At 45.7% G+C, this 20,496-nt stretch overlaps 8 protein-coding genes across 8 annotated transcripts; 3 read left to right on the forward strand and 5 right to left on the reverse strand.

The window, feature by feature from the left end:
• Positions 1-141: 141 nt before the first annotated feature.
• AGABI2DRAFT_196055 (hypothetical protein) lies at positions 142-815 on the forward strand. The gene is made up of 5 exons (XM_006457199.1): positions 142-166; positions 221-263; positions 311-390; positions 450-517; positions 574-815. Exons 1-5 carry the CDS (start codon positions 149-151, stop codon positions 764-766), a joined length of 402 nt encoding a protein of 133 aa, XP_006457262.1. The 5' UTR covers positions 142-148; the 3' UTR covers positions 767-815.
• A 439-nt stretch (positions 816-1,254) lies between these two features.
• Positions 1,255-3,429, forward strand: AGABI2DRAFT_123130 (hypothetical protein; the record flags this gene model as incomplete). Its single annotated transcript, XM_006457200.1, has 12 exons — positions 1,255-1,435; positions 1,495-1,603; positions 1,659-1,685; positions 1,745-1,936; positions 1,993-2,257; positions 2,319-2,436; positions 2,503-2,683; positions 2,744-2,766; positions 2,819-2,900; positions 2,954-3,076; positions 3,138-3,284; positions 3,336-3,429. The coding sequence occupies 12 exons, from the start codon at positions 1,255-1,257 to the stop codon at positions 3,427-3,429; spliced, it is 1,542 nt and encodes a 513-aa protein (XP_006457263.1).
• Positions 3,430-3,579: 150 nt separating this feature from the next.
• Positions 3,580-7,190, reverse strand: AGABI2DRAFT_188899 (hypothetical protein; the record flags this gene model as incomplete). Its single annotated transcript, XM_006457201.1, has 13 exons — positions 3,580-3,674; positions 3,733-3,946; positions 4,018-4,750; positions 4,810-4,827; positions 4,880-4,937; positions 4,990-5,092; positions 5,153-5,209; positions 5,262-5,570; positions 5,625-6,359; positions 6,421-6,483; positions 6,601-6,738; positions 6,799-6,935; positions 6,986-7,190. The coding sequence occupies 13 exons, from the start codon at positions 7,188-7,190 to the stop codon at positions 3,580-3,582; spliced, it is 2,865 nt and encodes a 954-aa protein (XP_006457264.1).
• Positions 7,191-7,877: 687 nt separating this feature from the next.
• AGABI2DRAFT_229618 (hypothetical protein) lies at positions 7,878-8,943 on the reverse strand. Its single transcript, XM_006457202.1, has 6 exons — positions 8,821-8,943; positions 8,705-8,764; positions 8,618-8,642; positions 8,459-8,560; positions 8,171-8,393; positions 7,878-8,111 (listed from the first exon to the last, which is right to left on the reverse strand). The coding sequence occupies exons 1-6, from the start codon at positions 8,851-8,853 to the stop codon at positions 8,072-8,074; spliced, it is 483 nt and encodes a 160-aa protein (XP_006457265.1). The 5' UTR covers positions 8,854-8,943; the 3' UTR covers positions 7,878-8,071.
• Positions 8,944-9,062: 119 nt separating this feature from the next.
• On the reverse strand, positions 9,063-11,888 carry AGABI2DRAFT_212609 (hypothetical protein). Its single transcript, XM_006457203.1, has 15 exons — positions 11,865-11,888; positions 11,801-11,815; positions 11,382-11,744; positions 11,047-11,325; positions 10,886-10,994; positions 10,809-10,835; positions 10,564-10,755; positions 10,242-10,506; positions 10,072-10,180; positions 9,828-10,008; positions 9,751-9,773; positions 9,614-9,695; positions 9,427-9,564; positions 9,228-9,374; positions 9,063-9,170 (listed from the first exon to the last, which is right to left on the reverse strand). Exons 4-15 carry the CDS (start codon positions 11,234-11,236, stop codon positions 9,077-9,079), a joined length of 1,557 nt encoding a protein of 518 aa, XP_006457266.1. The 5' UTR covers positions 11,237-11,325; positions 11,382-11,744; positions 11,801-11,815; positions 11,865-11,888; the 3' UTR covers positions 9,063-9,076.
• Positions 11,889-12,783: 895 nt separating this feature from the next.
• AGABI2DRAFT_79294 (hypothetical protein) lies at positions 12,784-14,732 on the forward strand (the record flags this gene model as incomplete). Its single annotated transcript, XM_006457204.1, has 6 exons — positions 12,784-12,849; positions 12,902-13,238; positions 13,267-13,460; positions 13,518-13,636; positions 13,688-14,334; positions 14,392-14,732. Coding segments are annotated over 6 exons (1,704 nt in total), but the record flags the coding sequence as incomplete, so codon positions are not given.
• Positions 14,733-15,327: 595 nt separating this feature from the next.
• Positions 15,328-16,562, reverse strand: AGABI2DRAFT_123135 (hypothetical protein; the record flags this gene model as incomplete). The annotated part of the gene is made up of 4 exons (XM_006457205.1): positions 15,328-16,097; positions 16,163-16,231; positions 16,302-16,328; positions 16,379-16,562. The coding sequence occupies 4 exons, from the start codon at positions 16,560-16,562 to the stop codon at positions 15,328-15,330; spliced, it is 1,050 nt and encodes a 349-aa protein (XP_006457268.1).
• Positions 16,563-16,827: 265 nt separating this feature from the next.
• AGABI2DRAFT_212615 (hypothetical protein) lies at positions 16,828-19,889 on the reverse strand. Its single transcript, XM_006457206.1, has 14 exons — positions 19,767-19,889; positions 19,587-19,715; positions 19,507-19,531; positions 19,419-19,451; positions 19,332-19,360; positions 19,175-19,279; positions 19,095-19,122; positions 18,910-19,036; positions 18,739-18,859; positions 18,636-18,687; positions 18,542-18,589; positions 18,410-18,433; positions 18,331-18,359; positions 16,828-18,279 (listed from the first exon to the last, which is right to left on the reverse strand). Exons 1-14 carry the CDS (start codon positions 19,860-19,862, stop codon positions 17,146-17,148), a joined length of 1,980 nt encoding a protein of 659 aa, XP_006457269.1. The 5' UTR covers positions 19,863-19,889; the 3' UTR covers positions 16,828-17,145.
• Between the last annotated feature and the right edge of the window lie 607 nt (positions 19,890-20,496).

Here is a 20,496-nt window from a genome sequence, read left to right on the forward strand (position 1 = left end):
CTCGGCGAGGCGCCCTCACTCGGAATCCCGGTCACTCGGAATCTCGGCGTGGATGTATCTAGGCTGACTTTCTCGCCAGAAAACTTCCTGCGACCACCGCGGCCCAAAGTGAAGTACAGTGTGATGACGTAATCAGGTCCTCTTCGCCATGAACAACATGCGCATGGTGAGTTATGTCATCTCTCCTGCTATTTACCCGTCCCACACTCTTCCTCTCCAGCTCGAACAAACAGAAGAAGACGATGCAGCCGACGTCACCTGGGGTCTGTCGTCTTTCATTCCCTGAAGCACCCTCTCACCGCTCGAACAGAGGATCAACAACGCATCAGCACATTTTCACGACTCAACACACGCGTAAAAGCGTTGGAAGAAAAACTAGAAGGAATCAAAGTGAGGCGTGGACCAAGCATGTTATGAAAATTTATCGAATTAAACTTCAACACCCGCAGCAACAAAAAGAGGCGCTCGATGATCTAACAACTGAATTGGAACTCGCCGATGAAGATGAACCCGTGTTGTGCGTGCTTTTTTGCAAGCAAGGTTTATTTAGCTCATGATAAATCATCCATTCAGATACAAGATCGGCGAAACTTTTCTTCATATTCCACACACCAGAGCTTTAAAACGACTTGAACGCGATCAGCAAGAGGCTGATCAGCAGTTTATGCAAATCGCCGGTCAGGTCGAGGAGATCGAATCTCAAATGAAGGCTCTCAAAGTCGTTCTTTATGCCAAGTTTGGTAAAGCTATCAACCTCGAAGAGTAGACCACGTCTTGAGTACATAATATACCATCGAGCGTTCCGCGATGAGTAAGTTATTCGCAAAATCCATGAAGAGTATACAAGTTATCGTCCAAGATAATTCGTACTATGGCTCACCGAAACATCATTTAGACTCACGCGAGCGCCACTATCCATAAAGTCAATCCATTTTATTTGGAAAGAGCTGAGTATTGATCGGAACCACCCGGCGAACTTGGTGTTAGTTCTACCGAGTTGAAGGGCTCTTTGGGCTGATAGCTATAGCGTAGGCATCTAATTTCATTCCTCAGATATTTATGGTCCCGAGCAAGTTCTCCCATTTCATTTATCATCGAGGCTAAACCGGCTGAACTTTCTTATAATTACCCATCGCGGCGCAAATTACTTTTCTGTTATTGAATTCTAGATGATCGAAGACCACAAAAGAATTTCCTTCATATATACTATCAAGTTTAGGATTCGGGTCACCATATTTCCTCCCTCACCCTCTCATGTCCCTCTTCATCTTTTGTCTCTGTCTCTGCCTTGCCATTCACATCCTCTATCGTTATCGTCAAAAACGGTTTTTTCCTCGGCCTCCAGGACCTTTTGGATGGCCATTGATAGGAAATGCTCTTCAACTACCTTTGGAACGAATGCATATTTTTTACGAGGAACTGGGACGGAAATTTGGTTCGCTTCAATTCACAAACAACGTTGGAATACTAATAGAGATAATGGATTATTTTCAGGTTCGGGGATACTTTATGTGGAGGCTCTGGGTCAGCCAATCATCGTTATCAACGACGTTCAGATCGCAATCGACCTCCTCGAGAAAAGATCCTTAATCTATTCCAGTCGGTAAGTTGTATTCCGTTTCTCATCTCAAGAAAAAAAAATCACAATGATTCCACAGGCCCCGATCAGTAATGCTGCATGACTTGTAGGTCTTATTAATTTGATGAAGTCGACCGCAACAATAATATCTTTTTTTCCTCCAAGAATAAAAGCTGATAAATTCTTTGGTATAATGGCATATGGCGATGAATGGAAAAACTCTCGACGCATATTTCAACAATACTTTTCTTTTAAAAACATGCTTCGGGTTGAGGATAAGATATTAACCTTCGTTCGTACTTTCTTCTTGCCCAATATTCTTGAAGATCCTGAAGATTTCGACGAACATATCAGGAGGTAAGAATCATGCCTTTTTAATCGCATTCATCAGTTCATTAATTGACCCCCGCTAGCTGCATTGGTGGTGCATCCTTATCCCTGATATATGGACTTCCCGTACAAAGAATCAATGATCCTTTCATCCATTCAATAGCTGAACCATCTAAAAGATCAGGAGAAGCAGCTTCTGCTGGAAAATACCTTGTCAACATCATTCCAATTCTTAAATATATTCCAGAATGGATGCCTGGAACAACTTTCAAACGTGTTGCGAGAGAAATACGAGTAGATTTGAATCGTATAACCAATGTGCCTTTTGAAAACGTTCTCAAGAATATGGTGCGTTCGTGTTTTACGTTTACATTTTAATATTTTACTTTGTTCTGATCTTACGAAAAAGAGGGACGGAACGGCTCCTGAGTCTTTCGTTTCTGTTAGTCTCGAAGATCACAGGCATCGCCCAAATTTCGAAATGCAGGAGACAAGCATAAAGTATGCGGCAGCCCAAATTTTTGGAGGTGATATATATATTTCTTCACCCGATTTAAAAAAAAAGCTCGAATTCATTTCTTGGGTTCTTTCAGGCGCTTATGATACCACTGTCGCGTCAATGAAGACTTTCATCCTCGTGATGCTCTTGTATCCCGACATCCAACAAAAGGTTCATGAAGAGATCGACTCGGTTATTGGATTCGATCAACTACCAGACTTTTCTGATAAAGTGCGACTTCCTTATTTATCAGCTGTATTGAAAGAACTTCTTCGGTGAGTTTTCTTCTTATACCTCTTACTGTAAATATTTTCGAAATTTGAACATTTAACAAGGTGGAACCCTATTACACCTTTAGGTAAGGAGATTTTATATTGGTGTTTAGCTTGGTAACGAGACAAATTTTATAGTGATACCACACTGTACGACTGCAGATGACGTTTACGAAGGATATTATATACCAAAAGGCTCAATTGTCCTGGCAAATGCACAGTAAGCGCCACTCAATCTTCTCCTGGTACGAAGTTGAATATTTCAACTCGTAGTGCGATGCTTCACAACCCTGATAATTACCCTAATCCTGTAGAATTCAGACCAGAGCGTTTCATGAAAGAAGGAGTGGAAATCTTGGATCCCTTCACAGCTGGTGTCTTTGGTTTTGGACGCAGGTTGCCTCTTTTCTTTCCTTCCATCATCGCAACTAATCATAAACCTCCCTACTCGTCTTAGAATTTGCCCTGGATCTCACGTCGCACAATCTATACTTTATATCATAGCTGCCTCATTCCTTTCCTTATTCGACGTCAAACCTGTTCTTGATGACGATGGAAGACCCGTTGAGGTTAAACCCGAGTTTACTACAGCCTCACTCCAATCGTAGGTCGTTGATTTTTTTGAATTATTGAACTTGGACTAATGTCGTCATAGGGTTCCGCTTCCGTTCAAATGTCAAATTACTCCTCGAGAAGGAAAAAATGTTGAGAATCTTCTGCAAGATTATATGGGAGTTGATGTTCTCTGATGACGAGTTGCTTTGGTGAACTCCGAAGCTCTTCAAAATGAGAGCAAGTAACAACATCTCTCATCAAGATTGTGGTCCCGAAGATATCTACTAGTATCATTACAGGGATGATCCAGGTTTAACTAAGTAACGTCACCGGTCCGTCTCTAACTAGATGTGTGTATTATTCCAAAGAGATCGAACTACGAAATCTTCCGGTTTGGGGTCTTTGACCCGAGAAAGAGCGTCATTCATCTCAAATTGTACTGAAAACAAATTCAGGATCACGAGAGAGTAAGTATAGCCAGAAAATAGGACACATACCATGTCTGTCAATCCCGGGGACGAGGAAGAAACCATTTAAAGGTGTTCCGGTTTCGGTGTCGACGAAAACCCCGACCGTATCCGAAGGATGATCCATCCATGTCCATACTCCAACTCCACCTTGAGCGGAGAGAGTGAAAGTGAGATTGGGCGAAGTTGTAATAGATATCTGTGGATCTACGAGTGCGACGTTGGCTAGAGACGTTGGCGTGAACTGAACGGAAAACAAATGATAGTTCAGCAGTCATCCTTTTTTCTTTTAGACTGTTTCCTTGGTACACGCACCCATTGTTCATTTGTTACTGTGCGGCCGTCTACCTCCGCCGTTAAATTGAGCAACATCCAGACATCTGTCGACATTTGGCCTTGGGGCAAAATATTCTCCAACCCAGTTTCCTGAAGAATAGCCGAGTTATTCAGACTCGGTACCATGAACGAATGTGTTGACGAATTCAAAGTACGCCCTTCCCAATCATACCAAGTCAACTGCGCACTCCCATTAACACTCTCCAACCGATCTGATATGACCAACACCTCCAGCGTCTCGTTTTGTGGAGTCCAAAACGGATAAATCGTCAGAGGCGTAAATATACCTGTCAACCCATACTGCAAAACCTTCCACCTCCCAGAATATTCGACACTCGACCAACTTACACCTTGCCAAATATCATTCAATTGCCAAACGAGCGCTCCTAAATTGTTTTCGCCCTTTCCAGCACCACGTCTGTACCAAGCCACTTGAGCTACCATAGCAAGATCCTGGAAAACTTGAGTGCTATAACACCATTGAGCAAAGGTTCCATTAGGGTTGGTTTCGGAGTCGATTGGGCGGGGAAGCCAGTCTTCAACTGCGAGGGTCATTTGACTTTGACCTTCATGTGCGTTTGGATTTGGGAAGTCAAGGCTGCCAGCAGCTGGGTGGTGATCTCTGGATGCGACTACGGTTGAGTTGAAGGAAAAGTCATCTGGTGAAAGTAGCACTTCCTCCCAGCTATAGAAAGACGGCATGGAGTGAAACCTAGAAAGTTTTAATTCGTTCAGGACAGGGGGGAAAGGATGCCTCATTCTAACTCGTACCCGAATTCGTTCATGAACCTTGACGTTTCGAAGTAAGCAACGAGAATAAAAGTTGCAAGAACCTGCTCACCGAGTTACCGGAAAGGTACTATAGTTGAAAGCTTGGATAGGGTCGTAGTTGTACCGTTCTAATTGCAAGAACTTGAGCCTTAAATCACAAAGGAAAGACATAGAACGTGCCTCCATTGCCGTATATTTCACCAGGCGTGGCATTACTCAATCGCAGCTCATACGGATCCAAGCTCAAGACTCCCGTAGTCGTTGAGCAATCCGTATATGGTACCTGAACAGATAACAGTGTCATACAAACTTGAACGTAGCAAATAGCAAACAAATAACTCACTGAACGAGTCTCAGAGGTCACGATGGGCTGGAGGAAATCCTGGAACAACGTTACGTACTGGAATACTCCATAATTAGCCTTGCAGAACAGATCATAAATCTCAACATACCTCATCCAAATAATGAGTAGCGTTGTCCAAGACTTTGGATTTCACCAGCGTCGTCACAATCCCTTCGATCTCGTTCCCAGCAGCCCATTGCGCATTGCTTGGATGTCTATTGACCCTCCTCACATTCTGTCGGACCTCAGGTTCTATCGATTCCAATAAGAAGTCGTTGATCGGATATAACGAATCGGAGAATATGAGCTCAGACCAGGCCAAAATACCCATCTCATCACAGAGTGAGTAGAAATCGTAAACACCACCAGCAACGCTGGGGTGAGAAGGTTGATATGTGCCTCCGCCCCAGATACGCAACTACGAACATAATCGGATTTCGTCAATGACACCGTAAACAAAAAGAATGCTCACCATATTCTGTCCGCTTTTAACAGCACTTTCGAGAACCCATTTTACCTGATCCGTCGTCGTTCTGGCATAGAATGGGTCGAAAGGGATGATATTGGTACCGAGGGCATAAAATGGCCTCCCATTTATGTTGAAATGCCAATTGTCTCCTGGTGTAATACCTCCCGCCACTTCCTCCGAAGTATACGCGTTTTGAACAAGTTGTATGGTGCGGAAACCAGTACGGATATCGAACGAGACACTGTCAACAGTATCATTTCCTCCAGACTCCATGTCTAAGGTGACGGATAGATTGTAAAGTTGGGGTGTTCCGAGATTATGAGGGAACCATCTTTGCGGCACGGAGTCTGGAAGCATCCATACTGCATTGACCCAATTGGTACCATCACCCCTAGCATCAGGCGTAGCGCTGATATTCGACACGTTGAATTTTTGACTAACGTTGAGTTCCGAAAAAGAAAGGGTTATCGAGGTTGTTGAAAAATCCACAGAGGACTGCAGACCAAAAGTGACATTCACAACCCAGTCAGCACCTTCTTCTGGTGCTACAGAAAAAGATTCGCCAAGCTTGTATATATCAACGGAAGCATCTTCAATGAATACTGGACTCGGCGAGGCAGTGCTGTTGATATCCGGAGAAATTGGCGGTGTTCCAATGGTCTGTTTGCTGCCACTGGGAGACGATAGTGTGACAAGATAGGCTGGTTTATAGACTCCGGATGGAATGAATGCTGGGCCCTAAACCGATAAAGTTCTCAACCAAGCGGACTGAGAAACTGAAGAGAAAAACAGATCATACCCAATCCCAACCGAAATCTGAGGCGACTTTGCGAACCCATTGACGAACGCCAGGGTACTCGTACTACAAGTCAAATATAGTAAAGAGGAATTTGAAAATAGAGGTTGCTGGACTCACGTTGTCACTGGTTCTCACACCATTGCCACTGGGGAAAAACTCGGTATCCTCCCGGGCAGTAACATTCAAACCATACGTCCATGCAGACTCGAAGGCGAGAACCAGTTCATTGTCTACGGGAGACTCAAGCAGATGCGTCACGTCGAAGACGTAGCGACGAAATTGATTGTTGACCCACGCGACTGGCTGACCGGAAAGAGTCTGAAAGAAAGAAGACAGTCTACAACAACCCTGGAACCTTGTCAATGATTAGTGACGTACGATGTTTGCGATCGTATCAATCCCATAGAAAACAAGCAGTGTTTTGTTCGAGCTTTGAAACGCGCTGCTCTGAAGGAAAGGGGTGATGTCGGCTTTATAAGTCCAGTTCTCTTCGGCAATCCAGCGCTGCGTAAAATCTGGGTACAAGAGTAAAAAGTGGGAGAACCAGGAAACCATAAAGACGTACCATTTATACCCAGTAGTGGTTCTGTGATTATTCCAGCATTTAACAGATCAATATGGGCTTGACAAGGTGGTCCCGTGGAGGGTATACTGATCGTTCCATTTGAGCTGTTCAGAGTCCATTCCAAACTGGCAAGATTAATGACCTCAGCCAGGGTAGGTCCGATTAGCGACGATAGAATGAGGGCAAAGAAGCGGAAGCCCAACATCTCTGCTGGCGTGGTATGCGAATATCCTGACGCATTAACTCTTATATACGATTTGTAGTAAACTGTACCATATTAGGCCGGGTGCAAAGTCGAAATTCGCGTTCTCGGTGTTATAGAAGACACGGGAAAGACCTTCACACCATGAGCACACCATGAGAATAGGAAGATACTGGTCCGAACTGCAATGACTTTTGGCTAGGAGCGGAACTGAGGACATCATGCCGAGCTGCGGCAACGTTCATCTGACGAGGGAAAAGCCACTTAGGGGTATATATAGATTGTGCCGCACCGTGTTGCTCTCTCTCAGAGCGGCGCTTGAGAGTTTAACAAGGGGAACGGATAACAATCGACCAAGGTCCAACTACGACATTTATTTGGGGAAAGTTATCTTGGCCCCCTATGTACAAGACTCACTCCGCATTCAGCTCATAGTTGTTTAATTCAAGACATTGACTAACGTACATCAAATAGCCTCGAGCAGACCATCCCAATGGTACCACGTCATTCTTGACCTAATGCCTGATCCAATATCAGATGAATCTTCTGACTGGGCTATATGTAGAGAGAAAGAGTTGACAAGATCCCTGCCAGCACACATTTTCCATCATGCGATGGAGCTTCCTATTTTCCGGTAGCCGCTCTTTGCCACCGCGCCACAGATGGTCTGGTCAGCTGAGGACAGAAGATGGTTTTAAATATCAGGAAGCTGGGAAGTATAAATCTTATATTAGCGCCGTCTTTCAGCTGATATGGATCACATGCCCTGGCCCCTTCTTTTTCAAGTTCTTTCAGGATCGAATTCATTCACTGACGCCATGCCCCTTTCTGCTTTCTGGCCTACTACACCACAATAAAATGGAAGATACCCACTCATTTACCCCTTATAGTTTCACAGTGTTCCCAACGACCTCTACCCAGTAGCTAGCAAACATATAAGGATCACGATAAAATACGATGTGCTGTGTTTCATAAGTACTCACCCATCAGGATCCAAAATAAAAGCAATGTTCTTCATTTTTCCGTCGGTGAGCCTCTTCTTGAAAGGGACATTAAGCTTTTCAAAGCGTTCGCAAGCTTTCTCGACATCATCGACAGTTATAGCGATATGTCCGAATCCACGACCAGGATCCGTGTTTCCACTGGCGTATCCTTGGAAGTTAGCATCGGATTCAGTGCCATGATTGTGCGTCAATTCCAAAATGCCTGGGCAAATTCCCATTCAGTGAATACTCAGTACTAGTCGAAGAGTTTGTGAATTGATATCGTACCTTCACGTGCGAACCTTGCTTTCTTTTTCTCGTCTAAACTCATCTCGCGCCCTTCATGGTTATATCCCAAGAAGTAGAGAGTGAAATCGCCGGCGTCATGTTCTGTATACGAGTCGATTAGAGTTGATCACGCGTAGGTGATAAGAGATTTGATCGTACTATCTTGCAATTCCATTCCAAGAATCTGATAACGATTGTAGTTATTAAGGGCATAATCTGACAAGCGGAGAATTAATGAAACCCTACCTCTTGATAGAACTGCAAAGACACCTTGGGATCCTTGATGCGGAGCATCGTATGATTGAACTGGTAGGATGAGCATGTAGCAGATCAGTGAACTTGGGGCAAGGCGAACTCTTTACCTTGTAGCTGGCTGTTTCTGGATTGCGAGGCATGATGTTGTAGAGAGGACGATAGGTGTGAAAAGGCTGGAAATGTGTGAGACCTCTTAAGCGCAATATATTAAACCCCCCTGTGATGACGTTCATGATTACGCTTGGGATCAGTCGGCGTCGCACTAATCCGTTTGGTAACTTCGGTAATCATTTGGTCCGCAACGGAACTCCTTTCCCATAAACAATTTCATTACAATACATTATGTAGTATGTACTTATGAACTTAAATCTTCTCGAGATGAAGATAATCCTTTAACATATCTTCGACAGGTTTGTCCTCACGGGGAACCAATCTACATGGGAATGGCAGCGGTTCACTGGAGAAAGAAACGATTCATGGTTCGCTCTCAAATCTAGAAGCAACTGCGACTCACGATGTTAGGGATGCCGAGGTGAATTGGGGAATGACTTTGATCGGCAAACCATGGCCATCGAGTTCCGGAAGAATATCAAACGTGGCGAGAATTGATGCAGCACCCAGATAAAGCACGGGAAGGGCAAGATGAGCTCCAGGGCATGATCTGATGAGGGTGTTGTGATCTTCGCATTACAGTAAGACAGAATGACCCCCACCTTCTGCCGAACCCAAAAGTTATCATTGCTTCTGGATCTACCGCGATATCAGCCGACAGTTTCCCGTCCTTGTCAAGAAACCTTTCTGGCTTGAACAAATGGGGCTCCGGAAAGACACTTTCATCGTAGAGCATACCGCTAGGCGATATGTTAGAACTATAATCACAAGAGAGTGGGCGTTACTCACTAAGCATTGGCCATAATGATACTGTTCTTTGGAATGCGATATCCCTGGTACTCGTCCTCCTCGTCCGTGTAGTGTGGTACACCTATAAAACCACTTACAGTGAGAGTTACTATAAGGATGAGAAGATATTGGCCTACCAAGTGGGACGATCGGATTCCAGCTGCGAGAACGGTCAGACAAATTGAACCATAAACACCAAAGAGCAAGACTGTACCGGAAAACTTCCTTCAGCACAGCTGACAAGTACGGAAGCTCAGGTTTGTCGGAAAATTCGGGAAGTCGATCGTGCCCCATAACAGAATCAAGTTCTTCTTTTGCTCTCTTCTGGATATCGGGATGCAGGAGCATTACCAAAATAAAGGTCATAAGTGACACCGAAGTCGTTTCTAATCCGGCTACGGTATAGGTCAAAACTCAATTTTAAGCACTCCCATCATGAATATCTTGAATTGGCTCACCAGCGTATACTTGTTGTGCTAGACCCTTGACATCCGTAATTGGAATATCTTCTGCCGAGTTTCCGTTATCGAAGTAAGAAACAAGCGATTCTCTAACATTTCCATCTCGCTATAACAAGAGTGGTCAGCGTTGGATTTATTTATTATTTTATTTTTTTGAGCCATCTTACCGTGGCCTCGACATTCGCTTCGTACAAGGCGTCACGCATCCGCCTGGCAGTGGCACTCCATTCTCGTCCCTGTGCCTTAAAAGCAGTCCCTGGCATCCATCCAGGGACGTATTTCAACACGGGGAAAACGTCAACAAAGAATCGTCCAGGTGCGCAACCCGCAGTGATTGCGTCGAGAGCCTCCTCGGAGACCTTGATCAGAGGATCATTTAGACGATTTATTTGCACGCCGTATGTGATAGCGATGAAAAGTCCTCCTATACAACTGAATGACTCTAGTTAGCATACGAATCGTTTAAAAAGTAGGGATGCTGATATACACCTTCTAATATGCGAAGCAAAATCGCGGGGATATTGATAGATGTTTGGGAGAAGCCCTTTTCGTATGAAATCCTCGACTTTAGGTTTGTCTCGATTGAGGGTTTTCAGGGAAAAGTATTGCGTGAACAATTTACGATGGCGTCTCCAGGCATCATTGTAGGGTAGGAGAAAGAATAAATCATTCAACTTCATGCTTTACGCATAGCGATCAAGAAAGCATAGTGAAAGATGGGATAGGAAACTCACATGTCTAAGCTCATGGGCATATGAGGCCTAGAATCGGTAAGCTGTATTGAACATTCATAACAAAGAACACGTTTTACCTGCTCGAGTATTTTGCAGAGCGTTTCTCAAGTAGGTCTACCCCGGTTTGCACGTCATTAAGTAGGATTATCGGTTGACCAAACGCTTCAAGGTAGAGGATTTTCGAGCCTACAGATGCTAGTTTTAGACCGGGTGTGTGCTGGAGGTCTTCGATCCTCACCAAATTTATCACTGAGATCTTTGAAAAATCTGTGAGTATCATTGGTTGGTATGGAAAGTGCATTCCCTATAAACGGAAGTCCGTGCGGGCCAGGCGGCAAAGGAAACCCCTTTCTTTTTTCGAAAGCGTAAAGAAGAGGCGCGAGGAGAGCGAGAATGACTGCCAGATCCTTCAAGCCTGGAACAGACATCGAAGCGAGGGTTGACAGGAACTTTTCGAGGGGTTGCAATCCATTTATATATGTAATATGTCATGAACTTTTGCTGATACGTATGGACTCTGATACAATGGGGTGAGAAGCGTTACTCAAACCTGGAGCGATTTTTCGCACCCACTTGTATGTCAGCGAACTGGAAAGATGGCTCTGATGATTCTGGCCTCGTTACGCTTGCCTGACCTGTCTGCATCCGGGGATTTGCTTGGCCGTTCCTGTTCTAGTAGATACAACCTGGCCTAGCATTTGGAAGACAGTATGTAGGATGGACGGAATCTGGAAAAAGTAACATGCTCGGCATGATCGGGCCTGAGTTCAGTTTACTGACATTACCGACTGTCGGAAGTTATGAATGGCTAGAGTTATGCCCAGGTTCGTTACCGCGGCACCCATCAACTTCTCGAAATACGGTCGCCGAGCGGCACATATAACAGGTGTTCGAAGAGATGTTCATAGTGTGAACACAGCTAGCGGAAAGTCAATTCTAGAACATATTATCAGAAAATGATAGTCTGACAGTGGCAAAGATGGAGTACTCACGTCAGGAGGTACCACCTGTCAACATGTCAACCTGGGAGAAGGAGTAACTAGAATATGTATGTACATTTGGCAAGAATCACCTAGTAGAAGACGTACATTGCCGGTTATCAATCGCCGTTCTAGTGACTGTCTGATTATCTTCAAGGGCTGCGCAATCATGAATTGTCTCCGGCGCTGCTATGATCGTCATGACGGGCCGGCGCACGGACAGATACGGCGGTTCCTTAATTAGTAAAGTCTGAAGACGACAGAGTCGGTCAATTAGGGCTCGGCACGGGTTTGGGAAACCCGCCGGCTATGGGGTAAGGGTATGGCGGGTGCGAGTGCGGGTCAAGCGTTGGTGTACTCGTGCAAAACCCACACGCGCCAGGCGAGTATGTAGAGTCAACAAATTTGTCCAGTAGGGCCCTGGGATCTAACACGACACAGATGTCAGCTCGAATGAACTTACACAGACCGCTAAAGGTTGAATCTGGAGTGAGCGTGTGAGTATCAGAGAGGTATTCAAAGCAGATCCTCGATCAATGTTTTGGCCTCAACTCGGATGTTAGGCGGATCATTTAGCGCCTAATATGTAAACAAAACATTCGCCTATTCCTTCCCTTCTTGACCATGAAACGTCCCTCGCCCACCACTCCAACCGCACCAGAGACACCTGAGCGCAAAAAAACTCGACTAGAAGAACCAGAGGAGTCCAATTCAATGGGCGCCGAAGAATGGACCAAGGTGGGGAAGCGGAAGCAGAAAAAAAACCAAAGAACGAAAAATAAAAGTGATGTGTGTGTGTGTTCCTGTACCAAACACTTTGTTCCTTTCAGAAAATCGTCACTCGGCGCATTAATGACATGATCTTATCCCTTGTCAGAATACCAAACCACGGTTCATGTATAACAACACTGAAATTCACAAACGATCGCAGGCTGTCAACATCGATGTACGCCGCTTCTTTCTGGCCGTAGTTTTGTTATTCACTTTGATCATAGGATATTCGGGATCTAGTCTTGCATATAGTCGCTGATGCACCTCCACCGAATTGGCTTCGGATCGATGTACGCTGAATTTCTTTCATCGTGTGGTAGGATGCTTATAACTGTCGTTCAGAACGCCCACCTGATTCAAAAAGTTGTCGCGGTCCTGATACCAGGCCTGACGCCGGATTTACTCGAGCTGCCTCCCTTGCCTACCGCCGCGACGTCAAACCCCAATCTTCCGATACCCATACCCCTCTCAACCAAGTTCAAGGATTCAGCATCAACTGCCGCTAGTATACCGTTCGTCGCGTCAACCTTCACCCATGCCTGTCCAACCAGAGCCCCTGGGGATCAGACTCGGATGCATAGCGTGCTCAGCACGTTCTTTAACGGACCAGTCAGCGGAGAAGAGAAAAAGAGGAGAGTAACTCAGAGGCTCCAGTGTATGCTCTTCTCGAATAACTTCAGTCCTTCTCATCAACGGTTGCACAGCAGAACGCGATGGCCAACGGGTACCCTCTCAATACATGCTAACTTTAGAGCAGATGATTGAAAACGACTACCCAATTCCCTCGTATATGGCTGACGTCTTCCAAAAACCTACCGGATGGGTAGAGACACCTCAACCCGAAGAAATTACAGGGAAGAACAGACCCAAACAACAAATATTCGCTATTGACTGCGAAATGGTGCGTATATGCTGTTGTTTCTTTTTGTCAACCTACATATTTAAACGGTCGTTCTAGTGCATGACCGAAGATGGCAAGGAACTTGCTCGTGTTTGTGTAGTGGATTTCAACACAGGGCTTGTTGTGTACGACCAGCTTGTCAAGCCATCCAAACCGATCACGGATTATCTCACTAGGTTCGACCAACCTAGTTTATTGTCATAGCCTCGTTCTCAACTTCGTCACAGATGGTCGGGGATCACGGCGGAAGCTTTAGAGAAAGTGACGACTACTCACGCTGAGGCCCAAGCGCATGTTCTCGGTCTCCTTTCGCCTCCTTCGTCAAACCCATTCTCAACCAATGGTAGCAAGCCTGCAGCAACGTTGGTACCAATTCTGCTCGGGCACTCCCTAGAGTCCGACCTCAAGGCTCTCAAACTATGTCACCCGCTATGTATCGACACGGCCGTAATATACCACCACCCGCGTGGCCGTCCTCTAAAACCGGGCCTCGCCTGGCTAACAAAGAAGTGGTGCGGACGCGAAATCCAAACGCGTGGAGAGGGAGGACACGACCCTGAGGAAGACGCGCGGGCATGTTTGGAGCTGCTTAAAAAGAAGGTGGAAAATGGACCAGGTTTTGGGGAATTCAAGGTGGACTACGAATCTATTTTTGAGAGAATGGCGAGATCAACAAAACGTGCTGGTGGAGGTGTGGGGAGTATCAGATCTGCCGTTGTTGACCAAGGAAATCCGGCAGCTATGCATGGGAGTAAGGCGAGTACAGCTGTGGGATGTTCAAGCGATGAAGAAGTTGTGAAGCAGCTATTGGAAATATTGCCATCCCATGATTTTACGTTTGCGAGGTTGATGAGTCTGGCTAATCTTCAAGGATGTACGTCCCATGCTCTTTTATCTCAGATCACAAACTCTAAGCATGGTTTTTCTTTAGGGACGACACCAAAGCTTGGACCCGACGATCCACTTCCAACCCCAACATCTCCGCCAACACAAGAAGCCCTCAACGAGACACTTAAAACACTAAATACGCAACTCATAACCATCCACGCCAATCTTCCTCCTCGAGCGGCTCTCGTCATCTTCACGGGTCATTCGGATCCCCGTAAGATGTCGGCACTCAATACGCGTAAAGCCCAATTTGAAACTGCAATCAGGTCAGGAAAAGCTCCAGAGAGTTTGGATGTTAGATGGACTGCTGCAGATGGAAGAGATTTGGAAGAGGCGGTTGAGTTGGCGAGGAGAGGATTATTGTTCATGGGTATCAAGAATTAGCGCCAAGGAGATGGGTTATTGTGAGAGTATACATAGTATTGTCAACTTCTGGTTAGTACTGGACGCCTGTTATCTCGGTTGGGATGTGTGGTTCGTTTTCATGGTCGTTTGGTGCGTGATCGCATTCAGAGACCCCGATCCAATATTCCGCGAGTCAATAAAAATGTTAAACTCGTTTTCCGTGGATGCGACACGATTTTATAAATACAGCATCAGGATTTAACGACTTCAGGATCGTCTTCCGTTCGACCTTTACCGCTTGACCGGTTGCTTGGATCACAGTTATCAATCATGTGTTGAGAATTGCGTCTATTGTGCCTCTCGACGTCTCATTTGAACGCTGCAGTCAGACTGAATTTCGAATGCTTCCCTTATGAACCACAATAAGACAAGAGGGTCAGCAGCTTTGAAGTAAATTGTACAGGAACGCCATGACAAACGAGAGATGATTTATGTGGCAGGATTAATACCTTTGCAATACCACAAATGCATCAAGCACGCGCTCTTCGGGTATAGTTTGATTTTATACAGAATGAATGAAAGAATAGAAAAAACAATCTCAATTAATCGCGTTCAGAGAGCATCCATATTTCCATCAGAATGCTTTATCATAAACTGATTCCCATATGTCTCTAAGGATTTGACGCTCATTGGAGGACTTGGCAGTTGCAACTGCGCCTCGAAGCAAATTTTCGTCTGTTGGATGAGCAATCATGTTCGCATCTAGGCGGAGGTGAGCGCGTGGGTCCCAGATCATCTTGAGTCCTCTATCGGTCAAGGGTCGTTGAAACACATTTGCCATATTAACGAAATCCTTCACGCTTTGGAATGATTGATGACTCGCGAGAAAATGGTCCCACCGGGCATTCTGGTCATTCGGTCGAAATTTATGAATGATCTGTATGCGAGCTGCATCGAGCAAACAGCGGCGTCTGAGAATGTTGAGTGCCTCGGCGTCCTGATTTTGATGAGTAAATGGTGTCTCAGCAATGAAAATATGATTATGAGTGTCCTGCGTAGTACGTACACCAAGTGTTGCCTTTCGAATGTCTCTGTTTTCTCGTTCTCCTGCTTCTACTCGAGATTCGAGACTGTTGTTTGCGGCATGAAGTTGGGTATTTCCTTCTTCTAGAGCCCCGACTCGTGCCTGTAGTCCACAATTTTCGTCTCGCAAAGCCCGAACTTCCACCTTCAGTCCATGATTTTCGTCTCGCAAAGCCCGAACTTCCGCCTTCAGTCCACGAGTTTCACATTCTAGAGCTCCTATCCTAGCTTGGGTAGCGGCCATCTTCTCATCTTGGGCGGCCATCCTCCCGTTCAAATCATTCAATAATCGGAGTATGTCATCCTCTTGACGTGGTGATTCTGGAAACATGAATTATTAGAACTGATTGAAATCAACATCACGCAAGTTGCATGGGGGTACCAACCAGTTTCCATACGGATCCTGTCATAGAGTAACATCTTTTGCATATGTTGCTTCATGGTGTGCACATTATCTGATATAGGGGGAAAAATGACACAGAGGCAGTGAGTATCTGCTAGAATGTTTGTTATGACGTCAGAAACTGGTTGTTAAGGGACAGTTCTGAAAGCCTGAAACGGATAAGAAAAGGATAAAGCAAGAGGAGTAAATGGTAGCAAACCAGCTACATAGGCTTCCCGTTCGCTAATTGTGATTTCAACCCCGAAACTGTCGTTGACCTGCCTTTGCAGGTCTCGTCGTCCGTGTCTATGTCCAGTACCACCATCGTTGTGTGATCGGATAGGATCCCCACGACTGGCACCACACGACCCGGCTGATAACTCGTATTGCCTCTGAATTGCCATATGAGGTATCGTTCGTAAGGCTGCTTGCTGTACGTCAACAAGCTTTCCCTCGCTAATTCCAGGCTAATATGCCGGGTACTTCGATTTGGCTCTACGGTTTCTTACTAGTAACTTGATCGCTTGGTCCTTTATTCCATGCAGCACATTGCAGCAAGACTTCTGCCGAGGCTCAGACCGAATCCCAGATCGATATGTCCTAAGCCAGGAGGATTCAGACGCACAACTAATTACTCACTCTTCCAAAGACTTTCTTCGGTCTCTTTTCGGAACAGTACATGTTAATCATAGACACTGTACAGTGGATACATGAATCATGGATAGTCTACCGGAACGAGTTAAGACAAACAAAAGAAAGATCGAACAAGGAGTTCCCGATGTCAAAGAACAGGAAAGATCCCCCTAAGATTAAATGAAAAAACAAGTCCAGTCATGAAAAGACCTATATGCAAACGAATCATTGACAGTAGAAACGGGGAAGAAGGGGAAAAGGACATCAATAAAAAAGAAGTTCTAACTTACAAACACAAAATTGTTCCCGATTCACAAGTTCACAAAAAGAAAAAAACGAAGAAAAGCCCTACTCTCACGAGTTATCCCCCCGAGTTGACTGATGTACAAGCCTAATTCCACCTCCTTCCAACGTCGGTGAATCTTCAGTAGCGATAGGTATCCACAGCGATTCACTCTCCTCTCTATCATCTTCACCATCACCCCTCGGATATCTCCTCGCCGACCTTCCACGATCCTTCTCCCTCGCCTCTTGTTTCCGTCTCTGCAGCTCCTCCTCATCCCATCCTTCACTTCTCGCCGAATCCGTCACCGAAGGAAAAGTTAAAAGTGTAGTCGAGCTTTGCGAAGAGTTGAAAATGTGTCGTAGATCTTTATTTGACGTCGCCCGAGGTGGTGACCTAAATCGAGCATACATCGTCGGTGGGGCACTTCGCGCCTCTTGTGGCAGACTTCGGTCTACGTGGGGTGGAACAACGCCTATTTGACTATCGTCACCAATGACAGCAACGGCCGTTTCTGGGCTATCCGTCTCTATCTCCAAAAGATTGTCTTCTTTCGGTATTTCTACTCTCGGGAATTCTGGTCTTGGTGATTTGGGGGGAGGTATAGGAGGGTATACGATGGGTACATTGCCAGATGCAGCACGATGTATATGCGTAGCTTGATCGCCACCCTTCTTCCCGTGCGGGTTATAGGAATGAATAACGTCTTGACTAGCAAAGTTGATAACAGTAGGCCGTTTGTTTAAAGAGGTTATCGACGCGGCTCCTAACGAAGCTGTATCGCTCCCTTTGCGAACTGGTGCGTCATAAAGTTGATGGCGTTTCATTCCGCGTAGGGGTTCATCGTGTGAATAGGGGAGTCCACTACGTGCAGTAGCACCAGATGGACGTGGGTGTAAATCAGCCATACGACTACTCCGTTGACTCATCCTCTTGGCCCGAGCCATACTACCAAAAGTACCAAACGAGCCTCGAAGAGCGTCGATTCCAGGGTCTTCCATAGCAACGATGTCTTTCTCGTCCACAGGATCGGTTTGTGATCGAGCAGCTTGGAGAAGAATTGTAGAGCGACGATCGAGCCTTTTGAGCTGGGTAGGGTCGACCTTGGACATCTGGAGAATTGTGATCCCGACGCAGATCACTAGGAATGCCATAACAAGGGTGATGATTTGCAAGACTGATGCCTGGAGGCCTTTAAATAATACCTGATGTTTCCCAAATCAATATTATGAGCTCCGCTTTTTTGTTCAACTCACAATGGTCGTGACAATGGAGCAGAAAGTGACTGGAAGGAAATGAGCGATCGTTTCAATGCTTTTGATGGAAACAACTCACAAATAACATAGTATGTAGGTGTCACTGAGTCATGGTCAATAATGCGGAATTCGAAATAATCAATCGTTCTTACCCATTGCTATAAAAGTACGGATTAAAATTGAACTGACACAACAATGAAGGAGGACGTACCGGTGTTAAAAAGAGCGAGAGCGACATTTAAATAATATACTTCGGTGACTGTGGCGGCATGAGTTTAAGTCGTATCATAGAGCGCGACACCTACTAAGGGTTATGATAATAAACGCTGCGAGGAAATAAGTAAACCAGTAGTCGAACTTGACGCAATGTCAATCACAGGGTTTTCAATGAGACATAATGATACGCACCTGGTTATCCCCCATCGCCGTGGTGACTATTGCTGCTCCAAGACCAGTGGTGACGCTAACGGATATACCGCCAATCATGCTACAAACGCCAATATACCAAAGCATGTTCTTCTTTCCATATCTGAAAGTCACTTTGAGTATCCCTGCGTCGCGAATACAATTGTTCTTTACCTGGGGGCGAAATAAAATATGATAACCAAGGAGACTACAATAAGTACTCCAGCATATGCTAAAAAACCCGGTGCGAGAAACAGCTTTTGAAATTCACGGATCTGTCCAACAGAATCTTCATGTGGGCCTAGAGACAAGTGTACGGTGAGTCAAGGCCGCGTTTGATATTTTGCGATGAGTCGAACCGTTGAGCGCAATTATAGTTGAACCCAGCTATAGGGTGGGGTAAGTAGAAGGTGGGGTAAAGAGGGGTAACGCCACGCACAAGACATAACCCACAGCCCAGCCAACCAAAAAACGTAAGTTTTTCCTTCAGAAAGAATGAGGAAAGAATAGCGCAGATGACGACGGATAGCGCTCCGAGTGGTGTCTACGTTGATGAAGCTGAGGGGAGTAGATAGCGTGCTGCGGAGCATACTCACTACAACAATAGCTTCCACAAATGCGTAAGCTGCATGTATAGGGAGTTAGGAGATTGCCTATGAAGATGCTGCGGGACAGGGACAGACCGGCAAAATTACATATTTCACCCAGTATCATCACTGTAATGATATCAGGCACCTTCAAGAGGAATATGATGACGATGAGAAGACACACTGATCATGCCGGTCCACCATAGTGCCTGAGGATCATGGTCAAGACCGATGCCACCTAAAGTCAGACGAGCAGGGACGTACCGATTTGAGATACGCCACACCTTCACCAAGCTCTCCGCCCGCCTGCGAGCGAAGTAGCCCTTTCTTTTTGAATACAAAACTGGATCCTATCAGTATACCGCTGACAATGGCCAGGATAATGCCGACAACCTATACATTTTGTAAGTGGAAGCAAAAAAACAAATGAAAAAAAAATCGGACTTTGAGGTTGGCCGGAGCCTTGAATGACCCGGCAACAGATGAGGAGGCAGCTGGCGCCGCCGACGTTGCGGACGACGCTGGGGAGGAGGAGGACATTGAATGATTGTTCAAGCAGAAACACTGACAACCTCTACATAGCCGGATGCTTCCAAATGTGGCAACCCCCCGTTCCGGTGTTACTGCCGCCGCGGGCCGAAATCATTCAATTGCACCCTCGGCATCGCTGTGCATACTATTAAGTATCTGTAATATCCTCCGGTCGTCATCGTCAACCACACTGCCTTGTAGCTACTACTGTCGAACAAGACGATGCGACTGACGCATGAAATTCGAGACCACAGGTAGAGCGGGCTGCACAGTGCACAGTGCACACCCCCGGTGCTCTTACAATCATGTGACAAGTTTACTACGAAAATAGCATCATTCTTCAAAGCACCTCTTCTCTTCCTCCTCGTCCATCGTTCGCTATCTCTTTATCAACACGCAACGATGTGTCGGCGTCGGCGACGTCTGCGGCTTACGCATACCATTTCACCTACATGCCTCTCATAGAGCCATGTGTAACCTGTTTAAGGAGGATAGGAGAACGTGCCTGGGTTCAAGGCCCAACAGCCACCGTCCTCATCGTTACAAAATTCCCTTCCCACCAAGAACTCTGTTTCATGCCATAGGGGACCTGGAGCCAAAACGTGCATATTGGCCCATTGGGGCTTGTACGTTGAAGGTCATG

Source organism: Agaricus bisporus (assembly GCF_000300575.1).
Source record: "Agaricus bisporus var. bisporus H97 unplaced genomic scaffold AGABI2scaffold_16, whole genome shotgun sequence".
Classification (NCBI taxonomy): Eukaryota; Fungi; Basidiomycota; class Agaricomycetes; order Agaricales; family Agaricaceae; genus Agaricus; species Agaricus bisporus.

What these genes read in the sequence shown, in the direction of transcription:
- AGABI2DRAFT_196055 (XM_006457199.1), top strand. An exon ending in TGCAGCCGACGTCACCTGGG is followed by an intron (nt 264 to 310) that starts GTCTGTCGTCTT and finishes CCGCTCGAACAG; the next exon opens with AGGATCAACAACGCATCAGC. An exon ending in AAAAACTAGAAGGAATCAAA is followed by an intron (nt 391 to 449) that starts GTGAGGCGTGGA and finishes CAACACCCGCAG; the next exon opens with CAACAAAAAGAGGCGCTCGA.
- AGABI2DRAFT_229618 (XM_006457202.1), bottom strand. Translation starts at nt 8,853, where the DNA reads ATGCCTCGCAATCCAGAAACAGCCAGCTACAAG. An exon ending in CTTTGCAGTTCTATCAAGAG is followed by an intron (nt 8,643 to 8,704) that starts GTAGGGTTTCAT and finishes AATCGTTATCAG; the next exon opens with ATTCTTGGAATGGAATTGCA. An exon ending in TTTATTTTGGATCCTGATGG is followed by an intron (nt 8,112 to 8,170) that starts GTGAGTACTTAT and finishes TATGTTTGCTAG; the next exon opens with CTACTGGGTAGAGGTCGTTG.
- AGABI2DRAFT_212609 (XM_006457203.1), bottom strand. Translation starts at nt 11,236, where the DNA reads ATGTCTGTTCCAGGCTTGAAGGATCTGGCAGTCATTCTCGCTCTCCTC. An exon ending in ATGCCCATGAGCTTAGACAT is followed by an intron (nt 10,756 to 10,808) that starts GTGAGTTTCCTA and finishes CTATGCGTAAAG; the next exon opens with CATGAAGTTGAATGATTTAT. An exon ending in TTTGCTTCGCATATTAGAAG is followed by an intron (nt 10,507 to 10,563) that starts GTGTATATCAGC and finishes AGAGTCATTCAG; the next exon opens with TTGTATAGGAGGACTTTTCA.
- AGABI2DRAFT_212615 (XM_006457206.1), bottom strand. Translation starts at nt 19,862, where the DNA reads ATGTCCTCCTCCTCCCCAGCGTCGTCCGCAACGTCGGCGGCGCCAGCT. An exon ending in TGAAATATGTAATTTTGCCG is followed by an intron (nt 19,361 to 19,418) that starts GTCTGTCCCTGT and finishes CTATACATGCAG; the next exon opens with CTTACGCATTTGTGGAAGCT. An exon ending in AACTATAATTGCGCTCAACG is followed by an intron (nt 19,037 to 19,094) that starts GTTCGACTCATC and finishes ACTTGTCTCTAG; the next exon opens with GCCCACATGAAGATTCTGTT.